We start from the raw sequence: 20,000 nt of genomic DNA, 5'->3' as shown, positions 1-20,000 counted from the left end.
CATTTCTCTCTCTCTCCCTCTCTCTTTTGCTCTCTCTCTCTTTCGCTCTCTCTCTCTTTCGCTCTCTCATCTAGTCCCAGTGAGGGAACTTCATGGCCCCACATGTTAGAGGTTTGTCTCTCAGTGACCCTCCCTCTCCATACGGCCTAGTTCTAATGAGCTCCCAGAATACCCCTCTACAGGGGCAGGGCCACAGCTGTGTGTGTGTGTGTGTGTGGTGTATGTATGTGTGTGTCTGGGAACTAGAAAACTGCATGTTCATTCCAACACCATACCAACTCAGTTCAGTCAGCTTAACATTTTGTTTCCCCTTCCATGCGGCGTCAAGCAATCCCATCCTATCCGTGAAATCAGATTAAAAGGGGCTTACGCATTTATACAGGAAGAATGCCAGTGGAAGCATTGGATTTGCTGACATCAGAATCGTATCAGATTTGAAGTGTAGTACACTATTTTCTTTCAAAGACGTTCGCTGGACCACGTTTTTGTCCGTTCTAGTCCAATAATTACAAAATGGCTCTGTTTGCTCGATGAATGATATGGACTGCAGTGTTTACGTTTTGCTTTTGATGTCCATTGGGGGTTTTAATGGCTTGGTATGCTCAGGTCACTGCTAAAACATGTCTGACATGCCTGTCTAGACAGCACAGTCTGGTGATACTGGAGCATTTCTGGCCTTTGACAACATTTAATTCAGTTAATCATCATATTTTGGCTCCATTACTGGAGTGCCTATTCTGTCCAGATGTCTCCCAATCTGTCTTTAAAATGGTCCAGTCTACAAAGTCAAATTACATGACTTCGAGGTTACTACCACACCAAGCAGAGATACCTTCCCTGAACTTCATAAAGTTCAAGTTCAAGCAAAGTTAGTATCTCGGTGGAGGTTTGGACAGCAGCTCCTATAGAAAAGGACACTTCTGGATGGAGCAAAGGCCAGAGCGCACATCGATTCTAAGTGAAACTCAACATTCTATTGACCCTCAAGTAAAGTTCTAGAACTTCATCTTTGACATCACAGCCTTCTTCTTAAGGCTGTGTTAAAAACGGCAGAGGGGTTATGCTCAGAAACTCAATGACCAGCTCAGATATACAGTGAGAAAACCCATTTGGTTGCACAGAATGGAGATCAGTAATCTACCTGCCATCAAACAGTAAAACAGAGATTATAATCCCAATCCCTTCAGTCTCAAAGTCCCACACCATTTGTCTCTTGTGCTAATCTGGGTCTGGGACAGATTTTAAACTGGATAATATTACAGAAGGGGAAACCCCCCCTCATTCTGCTATTCTTTCAGCTAATAAGGCCAAAGAGCTTCAGTGAAAATACAGAGCATGTTTAAGGAGATTCGACCATGTTCCTGTCCCTTACTAACCGGGGCAACCATTCAACAAAACAGAGTGACAACGCAAAGCACTATAACAGAGGCGGAACAAACTTAAGAAAGAATGGTTTTTTTTTGTTTTGTTTTTTTTAAACCTAGCAGAAAATCCTTCTACTGCATGCATAGTCATCCAAAACCAAGGCAATCCAAGGAAAACCATAATCCCCATCATGCAATTGATCTTTTAAATGAGATCTCATACACGTACAGTAGAGGCACTGACAAGAAAGACGTGCTTTGTATTATGCACAAACACACAGTAAAACCAACACTTTAAATCTGAAAATTTCTCTGAGTTTGTACCCAACGTTTATTTTCTCTCTCTCTCTCAGAAAAACCCTTTCTGTTCATATTTTAAAGGATGCAGAGCAGTGGAGAAGGCAGAGGGGCTGTTTAGGAGTTGGACAGGAGAGGTAACCGTGTACTCTTTTGGGTAGCGGCTTAGCCGGAGTATTTTTTTTTTCTTTTTTTCGGGCGGCCTTACTGAGTGAGGCGGGCGGGCGCGGTCGAAGCAGAGCGGTGACTGATGGGATTGATCCGAGGAGCGGGCGACGGGTGAGAGAGACTTCAGAAGCCGTGACATCCCGCATCTGAACGCTGAGGAGTGACAGCAGGAGTGCTTTGAGTGGCAGAGACGAGAAAGAAAGAGAGAAAGAGAGAGAAAGAAAGAAAGAAAGAGAGAGAAGCCTACAGCCACCAGCTGGTCCGCCGCTGACGGGTCAAGACAGTAATTCCGAGTGACAGGGTTGGTGAAGACAGAGTCAATTTGTCTGGTAACAAACCTTCATCTGTCACACGAAACTGACATTATTGAATCAAAGTATCTTTAAGACGACATCTCTGCTCTGTGTTCGTTAAGGCGAGTTTAAAATGAGCGAGTGAAATTTCGGGGGTTTCTTGTTCAAATTTTTGTCGCTCTTTGATCATAGTCTGAAAAAGGAAGAAAAAAGAAAAAAAAAAAAAAACAAAAAAAAACCCTATCCCTTAAGTATCTTGAGTCTTGTAACTATCAGGTGGGGAAAAAAGAACCAGAAAAGGTCACAGTAATTGAACAAGCTCCATTTGAAGGTCAAAAATATACATCAGGTCTATACATCACGACGAAGCAGAGAGAGAGAGAGAGAAAAAAAGAGAGAGAGAAAGAGAGAGAGAGAATGTGTGTGTGTGAGTAAGAAAGAGTGTGAGAGCGTGTGTGCGTCTGCGTCTGCGTGCGCATGTGCGGGGGGGTGTGGGGGGGGGGGGGCTGAGAGAGGAAAAGCAAATTAAAGAAAAGAAAGGAGGTTGTAAAAGAGGACAAAACCCGAAGGCAAGACCGAGTTCTCACTGTCACTCTTCTGTCTGTGTGAAGATGAAAGAGACTCAGCTTCCAGCTCCATTAATCACCTAAACCTGACACTATCAGCTGTCCTGATTAAAACACGATATTAATGCATCAACACAGACATGGAAACAAAAGGCTCCCTCTCCAAATATTACAAACAGCCTGCACCCTAAACCGAGCTCCGTCGCTAATGAAGAGACGCAGGTAATTAAGGTGTGCAGGGCTATATTTTTGCTTCTGGAGTCAATTTGCTGCGACAAATTGAATTAAAGGATTTGAAGCGGTGAAAATCAGTGTGGTTCATTCAAATGCAGCAGTTAAGAAAAATGTAGTTGAGTTCAGTGAACTGAGCCCCGTAATAACACACACACACACACACACACACCACAACAGTCTTACACAAACTGATTATACAACCACAGAACAGCTTGAATAAGTCATTCAGTTTTTCACTTTCTCACAGTACAGAGGTGTGTGTGTGTGTGTGTGTGTGTGTGTGTGTGTGTGTGTGAGCCAAAGTGAGAGACTCTTAAAAAGGGGACTAGAGAGAGAGGGAGAGAGACAGAGAGAGCAAGTATAAAAGAGAGAGAGCAAGAGAGTATATGCGAGAGAGAGAGGGAGAGAGAGACAGAGAGAGTGAGAGTGTGTGTGTGTGTGTGTGTGTGTGCGTGTGCGCGTGTGTGAGTGAGTGTGAGTGTGAGAGAGAGAGAGAGAGAGAGAGAGAGTGTATGTGTGTGTGTGTGTGTGTGTGTGTGACTGAGAGAGAGTGTGTAAATTCTTATCAGTCAACAGCAGAAGACTTTCAGTCATTGCTGTGACGGACAGCAAGTCTCCTCCACCACCGAAAGATCTGCCGCTTAAAATTCTCTTCTCCACCCTACAACCCCTGTGGTCGCCTCCGAGAGAGTGCAACCTCCACAAACAAACTGAGAGATGAAAACGTTCATAAAGGAGAGGCAAATACACATCCAGACATTTTTCAAAGGATGTTGCTGGAGGAGAGAAAAAAAAAAAAAAACACATTCCCACAGCGAGAGAGGCAGAAAGCTTCAGGAAGTCAATGAGGCAGACTGCCCTTTGGACAGGTCACTGCTCTGTGAGCGTTTGAGCTGGTCTGACAGCACGTGTGTTGGTGGACTAGTACGGACTGAAAAAAAAAATTCCCAAATGTCTCTGGAGAGTTAGCAAGTGCCAAATACTCAAAAACAAAGAGAGTGGTTTTTTTTTGTTTGTTTGTTTGTTTTTTAGGTTCTGAAGGTGTGTAATACAATGTTCTTCAACAGCATGAAGGAAAGTTGGAATAGAAAGAATAAAACAGCGTCATGTGAACAGAACTCAAAACATATTAAACTAACATTATTCTGACGGACTTGAGGTGAGAAAACGTTGCTGTAACATTTACTGACAGTTACTACGATTCTTCATGTATCTGTCTAAGTGTAAAAATACAGCACTTGAGTGTAGACTGCGTTTCTCCGGTCTGTGTTAAGACTGCCTTAATTCTTAAGCACAGCGCATCTCTGGACAATAAACCATGACTTCTTACAACTTGTGTTGGACAGACTTGTTCTGCTCTTGGTTTTAATAGGACAGATTAATGTACAGCAAACGCGTAAAGTCAACGGTGGTGTTTAGATAAACAGCAAAAAGCCGACGTGAGAGAACGTTTCCGCTGATTCAGTAGTCTGTGTGTATGTGTGTGTGTGAGAGAGAGAGAGAGGGGGGGAGAGACACGGAGAGAATGAAAAGCCTTTTAGACACTCTTTTTGTTAATTAGCAATATGACCCTGGAGATAACATTCTCTCAACTCCATTAAAAAGACAACTGCCCTCAGAAGAGGACTGGAGAGAAAGACCTGAGGAGAAACGAAGAGAAAGACCTGATGAACGACGGGACAGAGGAGGTGGAGAAAGAGAAACGACTGGACGCTCAAACACTGGATGCATCGTTCACCCCGTTCCCCTCCGATCTCCTCAAGACTCATTTCTGTACTTTAGTTAACTTCTGTCTGCTTCAAATGCTCACAATTAATTAACAATTCACATTAAACGACAACTGAAATCAATAATCGACAACTTAGCAACTGAGGATGAGCTACGTGTAGAAGGACGCTACGATCTGAAGCCGCGTACGGGTGCAGATTTCATCTTGTTCAGTCAACACTAGTTTTTAACAACTGTTATTACGAACAATTAATAATTATTATTCTTAGTGCCCCCTCCCATGTGAACTCACACTAGGCATCAACATCTGATGGTATTCTTGGAAGTCGACCTAAATCTAATGATAACGTGAACCGTATTCGAACATTTAGTTTGCTTTTTTTTTTTTTTTTTCTACTCAAGCTGTGGCGAACCATCCTGAACATTCAGGTCGTTGAGTATCTGCCACGGTGAATCACCGTAACAGGTCTGCTGGACCTGAAGCTAAAACATACACGCGCATGCACGCACGCAAATATCTTTAAATTTCCCGGCGTTTAGGTTTTTTTTTTTTTTTTTTACACACCAGAGCCAGAGAGCCTGTCACGGTCGGGGCGTCGTTCGTTAAGGCTCGAGCGAGAAGATTACCTTCACCTTTCAAGGATGGGTAGCTCTCTTAAGAGTCCTTCATAAAGAATGCACGGGTATATTTTTTTAAAAAGCAAATCGCTCCTGCATTAAGACCCAGTTACGTGCATGAGTACACCGGTGATTCATGGACAGGATCGAGCTGAACCGTTGTCACCTCTTGAAACGGTACTGGCCAAAGAACAAAACACAGATTAATGATTTTTTTTTTTCCTTTTTTTCGTTCGCAATTGCACAAGGGCGTTTGTGGTGTTTTAAATGGCGAACGTGAACGCCACGCTCTTAGATATCATTAAATGTCCAGAGCAGAAATGTGTTGGTGTGAGAACAGACCTGAGGACGAAATACTGAGAAGATTCTTGGTTTTTTTTGTAAATTCTACTTTATAGCAGGTGTCCCTAATCACAGTATCTTACCACCTAATGGACTCTGTAAACGTATAGCAGATACAAGCTGCCACATCAGACTTCAATACTCCCCTCATAGGTCATTCCCAATTAATTACAGTAACTCTCCAGTTTGACTGGCAGGTCAGAGTTCTGAAGGTGCAGCGTGTTTCCATTCGTAGATTACACCATAATAAATTGCCATTAACGAAAAAAAAAACAGTCAAAATCGAATGAATTTACCATAGTCTCAAAAGGACACACACGGGGGAAAAGGAATAAATGGAAAAAGAAGAGAAAATCCCTGCAGAGATCCTTATTATTTTTCTGTTTACTGTTTTCTGTTTACTCTTTGTTTGTGTGTAGAAGCTGAGTAAGACCACATAATCAAACAGGGTGGATTATGTTGTTTATCCTTGTTCTACAACCTCCAGTCCTATTCTGAGCTCTTAAAAAGGCATTTTCTTACGAGACTAACGCGGTTTAGAGTCTTTAAGATCAAACGCCAAATGTCTCAGAGTCCACCCTACGCCGGGTTTTTATCAGATAAAGAAAAAAAAAAACCTTCAGGATTAACCCTACATTTCCAACACAGTTAAAAAAAAAAAAGAAACCCTTTCCGTTTCAAACTTAGGATGCACAACTGTGGAGTTGTAACAGGGTGGAATTATTTTCACGTAAACACGTATTCGAGCAGCATGGATTAAAAAAAAAAAAAATTAACAAATGATAAATTCGATTATTAAAACCAGTTTTACACCCCCCGAAATAACGGCGGAGAACGAATAACAACGTTGTAATCTTGCAGAGCGGACAAGCAATTAAAAACCCCAGGACTGCTCTTTAAAACCAGCCAAACCGCCCTGGCCTCCGACGGGCGCGCCGCGTCGAGAACCAGTCACGGCCCGAAGATTTATGGCAGGCGTGGGACATATCTTGAAAGACAATGAGGGACAATAATTTGTCTCAAGTTTAATAGGACGTCCCGCTTGCGGTTATCTGCGTCATCAGAGCGACTGCTGAGAGGTGAGCGCACATACACACGCGCACGCACACACACGCACGCACGCACATAAACCTCAGTCCCGCTAAACCACCCTTACAACGCTGATGATGATAGACCTTATGAAAAATACAAACATAAATCAACCAAAGACTCCCTTTAGGAATATGTCTCATGTCAAGGTGTAATTGATAATGACAGGATCTTTATTAGATTCTGGAACATTCTTCTTATATTGTCTCAGAGAAGCTGGCCAGCTGCTTAGAGAGTACTCCCTCAGGGATTCGGCGCGGTCCAGATACACGTGCGCGCGCACACACACACACACACACACACACACACACACACACACACACACACGTCTATTGAAGAGAGTCATATATTTAAATGTCAAGGAGCCAAAATGGGTTAACTGCTACCCTTACGTGTATATTTACACAAACACACACACACAGACACACACACACACACATGCAGGTGCAAACATCAAGGTCGTGTGTCTGAATGCTGCAGTCTAAGAGAGAGAGAGAGAGACAGAGACAGAGAGAGACAGAAAGAGAGAGAGAGAAAGAGAGAGGGAGAGAGAGACAGAGAGATAGAGACAGAGAAACATAAAGAGAGATAGAGACAGAGAGATAAAGAGAAAGACAGAAAGAGAGAGGGGGTGGGGGAGACAGAGAGACAGGGACAGAGATACATAAAGAGAGACAGAGGAAAAGAGAGAGACAGAAAGAGAAAGAGAGAGAGAGAGAAAGAGAGAGAGAGAGAGAGAGAGAGAGAGACCAACAGTGGCCTTGCGAGACCTCAGGAATCATTTCATGAGAAGCACGTTTGCACAAAAGTCCGGCCGCCCACCCACCAAGAAACACCATTACATCAGTCTGCGATGTCCTTGGACCAGATAACCAGCTTTCCCAAACGTGGAACAATATTGCACGCAGCAGGTAGCTTCTCCTAGAATGGCCACAGACACACACACACACACGCACACACACACGCACACACACGAGCTGGCCTAATTTGTTTGGCATTAAACAAACACAAGCGAGAGTATTAGATTCAAACAACCTCGGAATTACAATGCCAACGTCCCAGAATGCCAATATCCTGGAACAACGGTGGGGGGGGGGGGGGGGGGCTGGGGGGGGACATACAAACAACAAAAAAAGGCACACACAAAAAAAAACTACACAAAACAAAAACATGACATCAAAGGACAGCTTAAATCGTTCACGTGACATTCCTCCGTTCAAGGTCAAACAGCAAATGAACTGAAGATACAAACGATACACGTGAAGAGATTTCGCCGGCCGATTACAAAAAAACAAAACCCCTCCCTAATTACAGCATGAGGGCGTGGCTGTCATTGAGACTGTGTGAAGCTGTCGGAGGTGAAGCTCAGACATGAAACTCCCGCCAGGCAAAAACGCTCTTTTTGTCAGAGACAACTTGACAGCTTTTTCTGTGGCGTCTCCACCCTAGGGACGTTACGCAGGGATGATGCTCTGTTGGATATGATATAGCGTATTCTCCAACTGATGATGACTGGTATGGACAAGACTGTTATCACAGAGTGGTTCTATTACTCTACGACCATGGTAAAGAAAACAAACAAACAAACAATTAAAAATAAAAACAGGGTTTGATGCACCACACCTATCTATACCTGAATGTTCTGGGAGTATCCAAAATTAAAAACCACCTCCTTGAAACAGATGTGTTAGGTATGAACAGGCCAAATGCATATATTTCATATTAATTCCTATTTGTCAGGCACCCAGAGACTACACATCAAGGTGTTTCATATTTGGCCATGCGGAACACCACAAAGATATGGAGTATGAATAGCCCAGGTCGTCTCTCCCTCTCTCTCTCTCCGTGTGTGTGTGTGTGTGTGTGAGTGTGTGTGTGTGTGTGTGTGCGTGCGTGCGTGTGTGTGTGTGCATGTGTGTGCGTGTGCATCCCTTTGGTGGTATGAGGAGTGCTCTCCTGTGGGCTGCAGCTTATGTCTCTACCAAACCGATATCTAGAAAACCATCTCCACTGTCATCGGCCTAAACCAACTAACCCAGCACGGAAAAGGGAGAGTGTAACAGAACGCTGCACAGCACAACACAGTCTAAACGCAGAAGTCGACGCTCTGGATTGTATGTTCCCAAGCCTGATTCAGAGTCAAACTGATGTGCACGGCTGAACTGAATTTTGAGTCCAGTCTTTGTCCACACATGAAGTGATGCACAGTGAAAACACACAGAAATTAGCAGAATCAATCACACCTAAATCACTGAGGAAACCGTGCAAGGCGTATGTGAGACTGAACTGAATCCGAGAAACAACCCACGACGCCTGAGGAACAAAACCACAGCCAAAATATTCTTCACAGATGAACAGGCTGTGAATCTAATCCACACTCACAAGTGAACCAACTTCAAACCGCAGAATTAACTCTGTAAATCATCATTTGTGCTACAGCTCAGACAATCCCACACTTGGTAATCAAGTCAAAAGAAAGATTGAACAGATTACAAGAATACGGCGTAACACAGGTCAAAAAATTGTGCTTTTAAATGAGCCTCAGTTTAGTCACTGAAAAAGGACTTCAGTGAGAACCAGTGTTTATGAAAAAGTTCATTTTTTCCAACCTGCATATGTCCCTGACTGCGTGTGTGTGTGTGTGTGTGTGTGTATATGTGTGTGTGTGTATGTGTGTGTGTGTGTGTGTGTGTGTGTGTGCGTGTGTATGTGTGTGTATGTATGTATGTGTGTGTGTGTGTGTGTGTGTGTGTGTGTGTGTGTCTGTGTGTGTGTGTGTATGTGTGTGTGTGTGTAGACAGAAACAGATGGTAATGGAAAATGTGGCCCGTTGTGACAGTTCTCCTCACTGGACACACACTTGCAGACCAGCGAAACTAAACTAGGCAGAAAACTGGACACAGTCTTGATGATACGCTTTGTCTATGTTCAACTCATTGTCCTGTCCTGATGACGCCATTTATTTCCCCGCATCACAAACATCTCTTTAGATGTACGAACACGGTCAGGTTGTGACCTTCTGTGCAGGTCCTATACGGTCCTACATATAAATAATCTCACAGTACAGCCTTTCCATGCAGCCGGTCTGCCAGGTAATCTGATGGTAATCTGACATGACTCAGGGCGGCTAGGAACACTGGGGCTCAAGCCCAGAGTGGACGTGGAGCATTACGTTAACCCTACGTTGTTTAAAATTCCATCGATCTTCTACCAGGGCAATGGCAAATCCCCTACTGGTAATGGCCTGGGAAAGTTACAGAGATGAGCTGACTTAGGGGTCACGACAGGTCACCGGCTTTTTTTGATGGAACAGAAAAAGCATTGTGATGTAATATGAGGCCATTGTGAAACACAGCTGATGTGGAACACATTCAGTACTCGATACTGAAAACATCTGGTTATCAGGCAAGTCACGCGGCTGATGTATGGTTATTACCTGAAATACGCAAAATGAATTTCTCTTACATCAAGTGCATCATGAAATCAAATCATTGGGGTATTTTCAGGACACGCATTCACTACGAACAAAAGAAACTTCTGCTACACAAGAGAGAGTACCCGTTTCTGTGTTCCCGATGCCGCAGGGCAGAGTCCTAGATACCGGAGTGAGAACAAGTGGATGGTTTTTTTGAGCTGGATCCCACCTCTGAATCAATGAGAAAACAGACACACTCTCGGTCTATTGATCTTCTTAAGAGCCAAGAGTGAACAAAACGAACGGATAGAAGGTTTAGGACCGCGTCGCCGAGTGTCGCTGTGAAATTGATCAAAGCCGCGACCCAAGGGGGAGCAGACAGGCCACCTCCTGTGTTGTATTTATTCCTCCATTAGGGTAGAATTAGCCTTTTTTTTTTCTTCCGCACAATGCCGGAGCGGCTCTCGCAGGAATCGAAGTGGACTTCAAGCCCGTCTGAGGAACAGCGTGAAGTTCGAGAGGCCTTTGTTTATGGAGATGCCTTATTCCGCTCCGGTGTTCCCATGTATTTCAGAAAAGAGTGGTACCACACGCTAGTTCAGGGAGAAGCGTGAGGTTTTTACTTTGCAATCAAAGACTAGGGGGAGAAAAAAAAATGCGGTGAGAGAGTGGTTAGACCCAAATTAAAATGCTCTCAGCCAAACCGGCAACACCTTGGGGAGTACTGTAAGAGGGGGGGAAATGCCAGATTAGCTGGCTAAACTTGATAGTTATCCCTTTTGCATTTAAAGCGAGACTCTCTTCTATCTGATCCAAAACACGCTACGAGAAAAAGACATTTCACCTTCATCTGTTTTCAAGTTACACCGAGTACGACAGGCCCCAAACGATCTCCGACAGCGTGTTCAAAAGCCCAGGCCTAAACTTTAGCTAACGCTAATTTAGCGAAATTGCCCTGCAAAATCGGTTAATCGGCTTCATTTTAAAAACAGTTAATTAGTGAAAACTTCGTCTAAAGGTCGTTCTGGGCTCGATTAAATGTCACAACTGAAGAGACATTCTGTCACAGTGGTTTCCAACAGAGACACTCTTGGGCACAAAGAGAATGGAGAAAGACTTCAATGTCCATTACCGCCAATTAAGCCTGTAGGTGGGCCTACAAAAACAGATAGTTCCCATTAACTCGACTGCATTGCTTCTGATTGGCATCTTCAATATGTCCTTTAGGACACAAAAGAGTCTGCCAGCTTGAATTTGAACACTGCCTAGCCAAGCCTACGGGCAGGATCTATGGCGGTTTTAAGGCGAACAGACAGCAGCACAGAAGGGCGCAGTGACACTGACCTCACTACTGTCTGTGGGGCAGCTAAGGGAGGTGCACAGTTCACACTAAGAAATGTCCTACTCAGTCAGACAACTGAGAGCTGACAGGCAGCAAAGACACCGCGGCCCCTTCAACTCCTGGGTCGGTTAAGGTGGCGACTTTATTCCGACGTAGCGATTTTAAAACTGTTTCATGGGGTCATAAAACTAGCCTCACCTTCCACAGGGCACTTCGACTCCACACACACACACACACACACACACACACACACACACAAGCAGTCTGTCACACACCTCATATTCTCATACTGTGGAGTCTGTGTTTTATAGCTGGGCTTGAAAAAATTCACAAGGACAACTGCTGAGTCTGCCCCCCCCCCCCCCCCCAAAAACAAACTGCTGTCTACTGTCTAGTGTAGAGGGATACTTGTAAATTATTGCTGGTATGTGTTAATTCATTTGTGACTGATTAAATGATTATCAGTATTAGTATACACCATTAATAATTCATGGCACCAGTCCCATTTAAATGGGCGTGTGAATTTCAATTTGTAATAGTTAAGGTCTGAAGCAGATGCGACATACTCAGATTACCAGAGCCTGACTGGAACACGAGAGAAACAAGCAGATTACAAATAAACTATAATGACCTTTAACAATGACAACGAAACGATTAATTTACGCCTGCGCTTCCAATATATGCTTATTAAGAACACAAAAATAAACAAATAGAGGTTACTAATGCCTGTGAGTGCTAATGGATTCCAACTGGTCATTGAAACCTTACGGTCGTTAGCATTTTGATTCCGCCCCTTCGTTTAGGTTAGGCGTGAAACTCAGCAACACCCTGATGACTGTGACCATGGTCAGGAGTCCTGCTTAGATCTGAACTCTGACTCTGTCTGAAGGGGGTTTCCAAGCCCCCCCCCCCACCCCCACCCCCCCCAAATGATGAGCAGACTCCGCTCGCCAGCTGCTACGCGGCTAATGCTAAAGCACCTATTTTAATACATCCCCGAAAAAAAAAAAAGATATAAGTAACCTCAGCTTACCCCTTTGTGAGCCTAAATGGAAAAGGATTACATAAATAAAATAAAATAAAAGAACAAATATGTTAGCCCTGGGGCTTTGAGAGAGAGAGAGTATTTGTTTAAGAAGATGAACGGATGCGCTTACGGTAATGTGCGCTATAAGAGACAAAAGTTAATGCTTTTTGGGAGGGTGGGGGGGAGGGGCAGAGGAGATCATCTACACATTTATAGCAAACATGCAGCCTATGACATAATTAACTGTATCTTACATCATGTGATATCGACAAAGCAACAAAATTAACCTATTAGTTATCAGGTAGTTAATGCGTATAGTAATAAGGCTGTCAGCTCCATTAATTGGATCATATCTCACACGACGGTGTAATCGTCTGAGCGGTTTGTTACTGCGCTGTTTGGACGTGCGATTAGCGTTCCTCTCCGGATACCTCGGCGTCGCAAGCTGACAAGATGAAGCTGTGGACCTCTCAGTTTGGGGGCTTTTGAAAAGCATGTTTGACCAGAGATGACTTTAGGCGGTGTTTATGGGAGCGGATCACGAGGACAGAGCTCTGCGTCCGAAAAGCATGTTGAGAGCTCCTTTTCGATAATATGAAAAGATTTACCTCAGGCCTGATAGCTAGACCCTGGTAATTCAGATCAAAGGATCTGTTTGAATCTCTGTGTGTGTGTGTGTGTGTGTGTATGTGTGTGTGTAAGTGTGTTGCGTAGGAGGGGGGGGGCAGCTAAGGAGGGTGTCCCGCAGAGGAAGGACAGAGGGTGAGTTGTCTGACGGCTACAGGTGGGTGTGTTGACCAGTTAAGTGTTGAGAGTAAGAGTTGGAGAGCTTTTAAGCTTGTGGCTGACACTCCATTCCAAGCTGAGAAGCAGTGAAAACATCCTGCCGTGGTAAACAGTCTCTCACTTCGATTTCTTTCTGTCTGGGCCTCTGACACTGCTGTGTTCTCTCTCTCTCTCTCTGTCTGTCTCTTTCACAGCCACCCACGCTGGGCTCACAGCTGTACCGTGTGACGACACACTCCAAATAATCTCCTTCTAAAGCTTAAGAGACACTACTGTTTGACTAATGTGTGAAATATCAATGCTGTGTGTACACACACACACACACACACACACACACACACACACGGGCAGTAATGAAAAAAATCAAATCAAAAGATAACATTAACAGTAATTAGGCTACATTAGCACCTCATGTTCCCAAAGGGAAAAAAAAAAAAAAAAAAGAGTTGACTGTGATAGAGATGCTACAGGCCTTTTTACAAACTCACTGCAAAATCCTCTGTGCGTCTCTATCAGAGGTGGCTCCAATTTGGCAGAACCAAGTAGCATGACACAGAGAAATTAGTCGCTCCAATCTGCTAACGAAAGCCAGATTGACAATAAAAGCTAATTATGGATTTTCTGGGTCCAAAAAAAAAAAAAAAAGACAGATCTCTGTAGATTATAGTAGATATTTATCTTCTTATAAAACAGAGGGGCTCGAGATTTACAGCTCTATCTGAGACATATTTGCGAGTACCTGAGGAAAGAGACACTATAAAGTGTCAGTAATTACCTGGCCCGTCTTAACTAAAAACATTACATCAAAGTAACTGCGCAACCAGAATTTACATTACAAAAAATACGGTGAGGAATTCTAATAATGTTTCATTTGTGATAATGTATTGTATTGTATTGTATCCTGCAGAACAGAGCATGGTGATATAACATAACAAATGACCAGATTATTGCAAAGCAGAAACAAAAAAAATGAATGTGCCGGTGCCTTTCATTGTAAAACCTTCAACAAAATAATAGTTCTGTTATCAAAAAAAAAAAAAAAAATTCTGTTTCAAATTAACCATAGAATAATTGAATAATTGAAGACAGCACTGTACGAGAGCAAACACAAAGTCACACCAGTGAGACTTGACTTCTCTGATGTTTAACTAGCTGGCGGCTCAAAAAAAACCCCTAGCCCTCAGAGGCTTCTAAATCTCCCCTTTAGAACAAAACAGGGCTGTCACAAGTCACAAAGCTTCACTAAGCTATTCTTCTTTGACTTACCGTGCTACAAAAAAAACAAAACAAAGGGGATGTAATTTTCCACTGACTTGTTAGTGATCTAAACCTCTTTTGTGACCTGAGACCACCTGGCATCGCTAAACTCTTCTGCTTTCCTTTGATAATTACAATCTAATCTAGTGTACAATTAACGTAAAGTGTTTCAAGAGGAGACTATCACTGAAACATCTCACTTATGTTTAAGTGAGGTATTACATCCTAATTTTCTTCTTTTTTTTTTTTTGTGTGCCTTATTGGTGCTGCCCAACAGTAGCACCTGGGTTTTCACTGCTGGTCCCGACGCAACAAGATTGGCCTTGAAGCACAATATGACTTACTAGACATTGGTTTCATTTTAACATTTTTATCGTTGTTGATTCTACTGGCGACAACAAACGGCTTCAAGACAGACTCCTCGATGTTAACCCCTAGCAGCCATTCGGTGCATTCAGAATTGAAGTCAAACCTATGGAAGCGGTGTGTTTGCTTGTAATTCAGTCCACAGATCCACAACTGTTAATGACGGCGTAAATCAGTGTAGTTTTAACGTATTTTGTAAAAGAAAATGACCTAGAATACTACACAACAACACAACACAACACAACAACAACAACTACTACAAATAACAGACACAGAGCTTAGAAATCAAAGGACATTCACCATAATTATATTTATGCCAATTCTGAGAGCTATATCCAAAAAGCTTCTGATTCCAGATCAGCTGTTTTACGCCCATGACACCGGGCCGTCCCTGTTCCTAAGCACTGAGACTATTAGAACGGTAGGGAGGGAGATCAGGTGGGGTATTGGTTGAGGTAGACGGTTTTGATGGACAGTTCTGAGAGCAGTTATATGACAGCATATGGCCCAGAGGGAGAGGCCAGGGTGAACACAGAGGGCAACTGGTAAAGCCTGGGGTCAGTAACAGGGCACCTGATTGGTCAGGTTTGAGATGGAAAGCCCAACAGGGCTGTCAATTATTAAGCTGCCTTTTGGAGCGTGAGGGGTCACAATGGCCAAGGCCTAGAACCTTCCATCCACTGAGGTCTGAGAAAGAGAGGGAGAACGAGGTAGAGAGAGAGAGAAAGAAAGACTGACACTCTCCTCCTAGTTCATAAGAAAAGTTGATTAATGTTTCATCAAAAAGAACAATGATTTATTTAAGCGAGCGTCCGAGAGGAGAAGAAATTTAATAACCCTTCACGGGAGGGGAAAGAAAAAAAAAACAGAAAAATATGAATAAATAAAAGCTGAAGTCCATTTGTTTTTTGTTTTTTTTTCCCCCCACAATGCCTTTGAGCACAAGAGCAGAAAACTAATAAAGGTGAGACAATAATCGCTACAATAAACAACAACCACCAAAAAAAAAAAAAAAAAATCAGTAAGCCAAGTGCACGTCCTCCCGCGCTTCCCATCAAGCTTTGCTGCGGTAATGGTGAAACACAGGACGCTGAGCGGTGAAAAGACCGCGAATCAACGCAATCTGCAAGGTAAACAAAGGTCTGAAGGAATTTCCCTTCATTAAAATGCCAAAAGAGGCTTGCTTATCTAAAGAGGAGATTACAAATATTTTTGAAAAAAGAAAAGAAAGAAAAACGGAAACGTTCTCGGGGGGTAGTCTGTGCGTCTGCAGCTCTCGATTTCAGAAGACGAGAGAGAGAGATGCCAGAGAGAGAGAGAGCAGATCAGCCCATCCATCATTGTCAACAGGCAACATTTAAACAAAGAGAGGAAACAGCATGACTTCAACAAGACTTCAAGGGCGCGAGCGCGCACACACACAGACACACACACACATACACAGACACTCACGCACAGACAAACATACACCTATACACAGACACACATATACACAGACACACACACGCATACACAGACACACACACATGCATACACAGACACATATGCACAGACACACACAGATACATCTGCACACAGACGCTCACGCACAGACACACAGACACATATGCACAGACACACACAGATACATCTGCACACAGACACAGACGCTCACGCACAGACACACATACACAGACACAGATACAGACGCTCACAAGCCCACACATCTGCACACAGACGCACATGCACAGACACACAGACATACGCACACACATTCACGCGCACAGACATATGCACACAGACACACTCTCACACACACACACTCTCACACACACACTCAGACCTGGAAGTATTGTGGGTGGAAGCCAGCGCAAAAGAGCGGTACACATCTCTTTGTTTTTTCTGCCTTTATACATACACCTTGCTCTCAATATCTCCCTCCCTGTCTCGTCCTCCTCTCTATACCCTAACCTCCTGCTCTCCTTCCTCCTCTCTCCCTCCATTTCCGTCTCCTCTCTCTGCTGAGTTTAACCCTTCAAGTCGTTAATCCTTGCTATGCTGGGCAATCTGAACAGTGCTGTTCACTGACTCAGGGAGAGATCAGGTGTGTGACTTTGAGGGTGAGCGTGACACTCACCAGAAGAGCAATGGACATAAAGAAAAGGTGTGTGTGTTGGGTGTGTGTGTGTGTGTGTGTGTGTGCGCGTGCGTATTGGGGCACTGAATAAATCTGAGAAGAGGTGTGGATGAGTTTGAGCGTATGTGTGTATACAGTGAACTCATCACAAACACCACAGACACATAAACGGAGCAGGTACAAATCACAGTACAGTGTGCATTGAACACATAAGAAATGTTCAAAGTGGACTGAGGAGTGTGCGTTTTAGTGTGTGCGTGTGCGTGTGTGTTGTACTGACCAAAAACACTCTGTAGGCATCTTTCCTCCGCACTGGACCCCAACAGGAATCTGTATCATTGTATTTCACACTCCCCGCACTGCATGAGTGGTTCCCACTGCAAGAAAAACACACACACACACACACACACACTTAACTCTGCTGTCTTATAAAAGAATGTTTCAGTGCTCTGGAGTCACACCGCAGGTTGGTTGGTTGTTTGTTTGTGTGGACGGACGGACGTGTTTGGACCAGATTCAGGCGGCCAGTGATTCAGTAACACCTCAGTCAGGACACCTAAGTAATCGCACTGAATGACTCCTTAATAACTTAATTCTGCTCGTTCGTCTTAATCAGCACACCTGAATCAGTCGGGGTGTGCCACTGTGGGGAAAAAGCTGGAGCTTTCTGTAGACTGGGGTTTGGGTATCACGAGATGTTCGTTCTGAGGCGGACAGGAGAAGTGAATTACTGACAGTGGGTATCACATCTAACATTCTAAATGATTGATGGTTCGGACTCAGTTGAAAACCTAAGCACGCACGAGCGCCTCCAGATTAGGAGAATTCAATGTTAATTCATTTGAGCGCTACCGCACGAGAGGTTGTGGTGTCTGGGCCGATTCTGGACTGGTTTCAATGGAAGCGCAAATTCAACATGGCACTGGTCTCATTAAGCGCTTCGTCTGGGCCTGCAGACCAAACTGCAACTACGGCAGAGAACCCAGGATTTTCTCTCAGGTGGAATGTTTTCGGTTCATTTCTTTTTGGTGTGAGATGATACATGTCGGTCCATAACGCTGGCAAACCAACAGCCTGGGACATGAGGGTGAGATGTAACCAAGAAACAGTGGGTGTAAGATATCATTCTCCTCAACTTCTGATTGGCTGCCACTCAAACCCAACATCCAGTGGAGGCGGAGATAAAGTAACGTTCACCCTTGGTCTCTCTCTCTAACTTTTTTCAATTCATTTTCAGAAGCAGCCGTATCCAAAAAAAAAAAATGTCATTGAAGATATTTCTCAAAGCATAAATCAAACTTTGCTAACAATATGAGAGATGTTTGGAAATATTGTGGACCTTCCTACTCTCAAAGCCCGAACTTCTGTATCATTTTTAAGGATGTCAACCTCTCGTTAATTTCTGATCAGGAGAATTTCCCAAGTTTTGGTATTAGAGATAGTATGTGGGGGTTAGAAAAAGCCAAGTACAAGTCCAGACTTTCTTACCCTGGCGATATACGAGATATCTGATGATACTTCCTTTCATCAAGGGATTCAAAGCAATAAAAACAGGTTTAGAAGAGACTCCAAGTGGGTAAATGCCAGCAGGTACCAGGAGAAAAGCCTACGACCCACCTCAAAAAAGTTTTACCCACACATTTCACACTTAGGAGCAAAGAAATCAGCTCCCCCCAAAACAAGCTCCGTACCCACCCAAGATACTGGTGCTAGTGGAGAATGTTGAGCGAAATAACAAATTACAAACACGAATGACAAAAAGAATGCAATGAAAACACCACTAATGTGGACAAGATTCCTCTAATGAGGACTAAGAGTGTACAATTTCTGATGATAGGATAAAATGTATAGATAAAGATAAAGATATAATGTAAAGATAAAAATGTATAGGCCTATTTTGCGCGCAAACGCAGTGGACAGGGGTTGATAGGACTTACCAGGCAACTTCCATTAAGGATATGGGCACGGCAGCTGCGTAAATGGCCAAGTCTCCATACAGGTAAACGATGATACAGATATAGAACATGTTGACGCCAACTGCAAGACAAGACGGGAAAAGGCAAAGACAGAGCGTGTTTGACAAAAGGGTCCGCAGAAGACGTTCATGAACCAAAAATTGCAAACTCCGCATTGCACTGAGCTCAAATCATGTCAGCAAAATACACAGACACACAAATAAACAAGCACATATATATAAACATATACATATATATATCAACAGATGATTCACGCTGCGTTGTGCAACAGCATGTTCCTCATCCACAGCCCCCCCCCCCCCCCCCGCCCCCCCTTCCCGAAAACCCCACTGCAGTGCCGAGACCGGTAAATCGTTCCTATGATTCGAGCGCCATAAATCACTCTAATTAAGAAAGTAATCATCTCATTCTGTGTCGCTCTCTCATCTTTCTTCACCTCGCTCCCCCTATCATCCATCCATCCATCCGTCCGTCTGTCTGTCCATCTATCCCTCCTTCTCACATCACCCATTCAACTCCATGTGGAAAGCGTTGGAGCAGAAGACAAATCTGAGAGTCAGTATGGACATCCATCACGCTTATAACGTTTGATGATTTTTTTTTCTCTACCCCCCCCCCCCCATCCCCTTCTGCCTCCCTTCATAGCCAGCTCTCTCTTCTCATTACGACTGGAGAAATTAAAACCAGGAGTCTATTAAAAGCAGATAAAACCCTCGAACGCTTCCAATTTTTTTTTTTTTTTTTTTTTTTTTTTAACGGCGATTGATTCATCTTCTCTGGTGCTAAGGGAGGGGAGTGGGGGTGGGATTTTTTTTGAGGGGGGGGGTGCTGCTGCCCTCTGTCTCCAGTCATTCAGGGAATACTGATGAAGACAGAGGTGCCATGAGAGAGAATGACATTGATGTATGAATCACTGTTCTCCCCGGATTAGCTATTACAGGGTCATAACCAAACATCTTTCAGACATCATCGCTTATCTAAACATCTCAACCACAGTCTCCTCCAACTGCGAAGAA

At 43.7% G+C, this 20,000-nt stretch overlaps 1 protein-coding gene across 1 annotated transcript in view; it reads right to left on the bottom strand.

The window, feature by feature from the left end:
- Positions 1-20,000, bottom strand: part of tmem104 (transmembrane protein 104) — a 47,960-nt gene that overhangs the window by 18,636 nt on the left and 9,324 nt on the right. The window contains exons 7-8 of the mRNA XM_030793777.1: positions 18,946-19,045; positions 17,289-17,385 (exon numbers count right to left, since the gene is read on the bottom strand). Coding sequence (XP_030649637.1) covers positions 17,289-17,385; positions 18,946-19,045 — 197 coding nt within the window. The remainder of the gene's footprint in view (positions 1-17,288; positions 17,386-18,945; positions 19,046-20,000) is intronic.

Source organism: Chanos chanos, chromosome 16 (genome assembly GCF_902362185.1).
Source record: "Chanos chanos chromosome 16, fChaCha1.1, whole genome shotgun sequence".
NCBI lineage: Eukaryota > Metazoa > Chordata > Actinopteri > Gonorynchiformes > Chanidae > Chanos > Chanos chanos.
The sequence above is the reverse complement of the archived record's forward strand: the minus strand, read 5'-3'. Positions and strand labels throughout refer to the sequence as shown.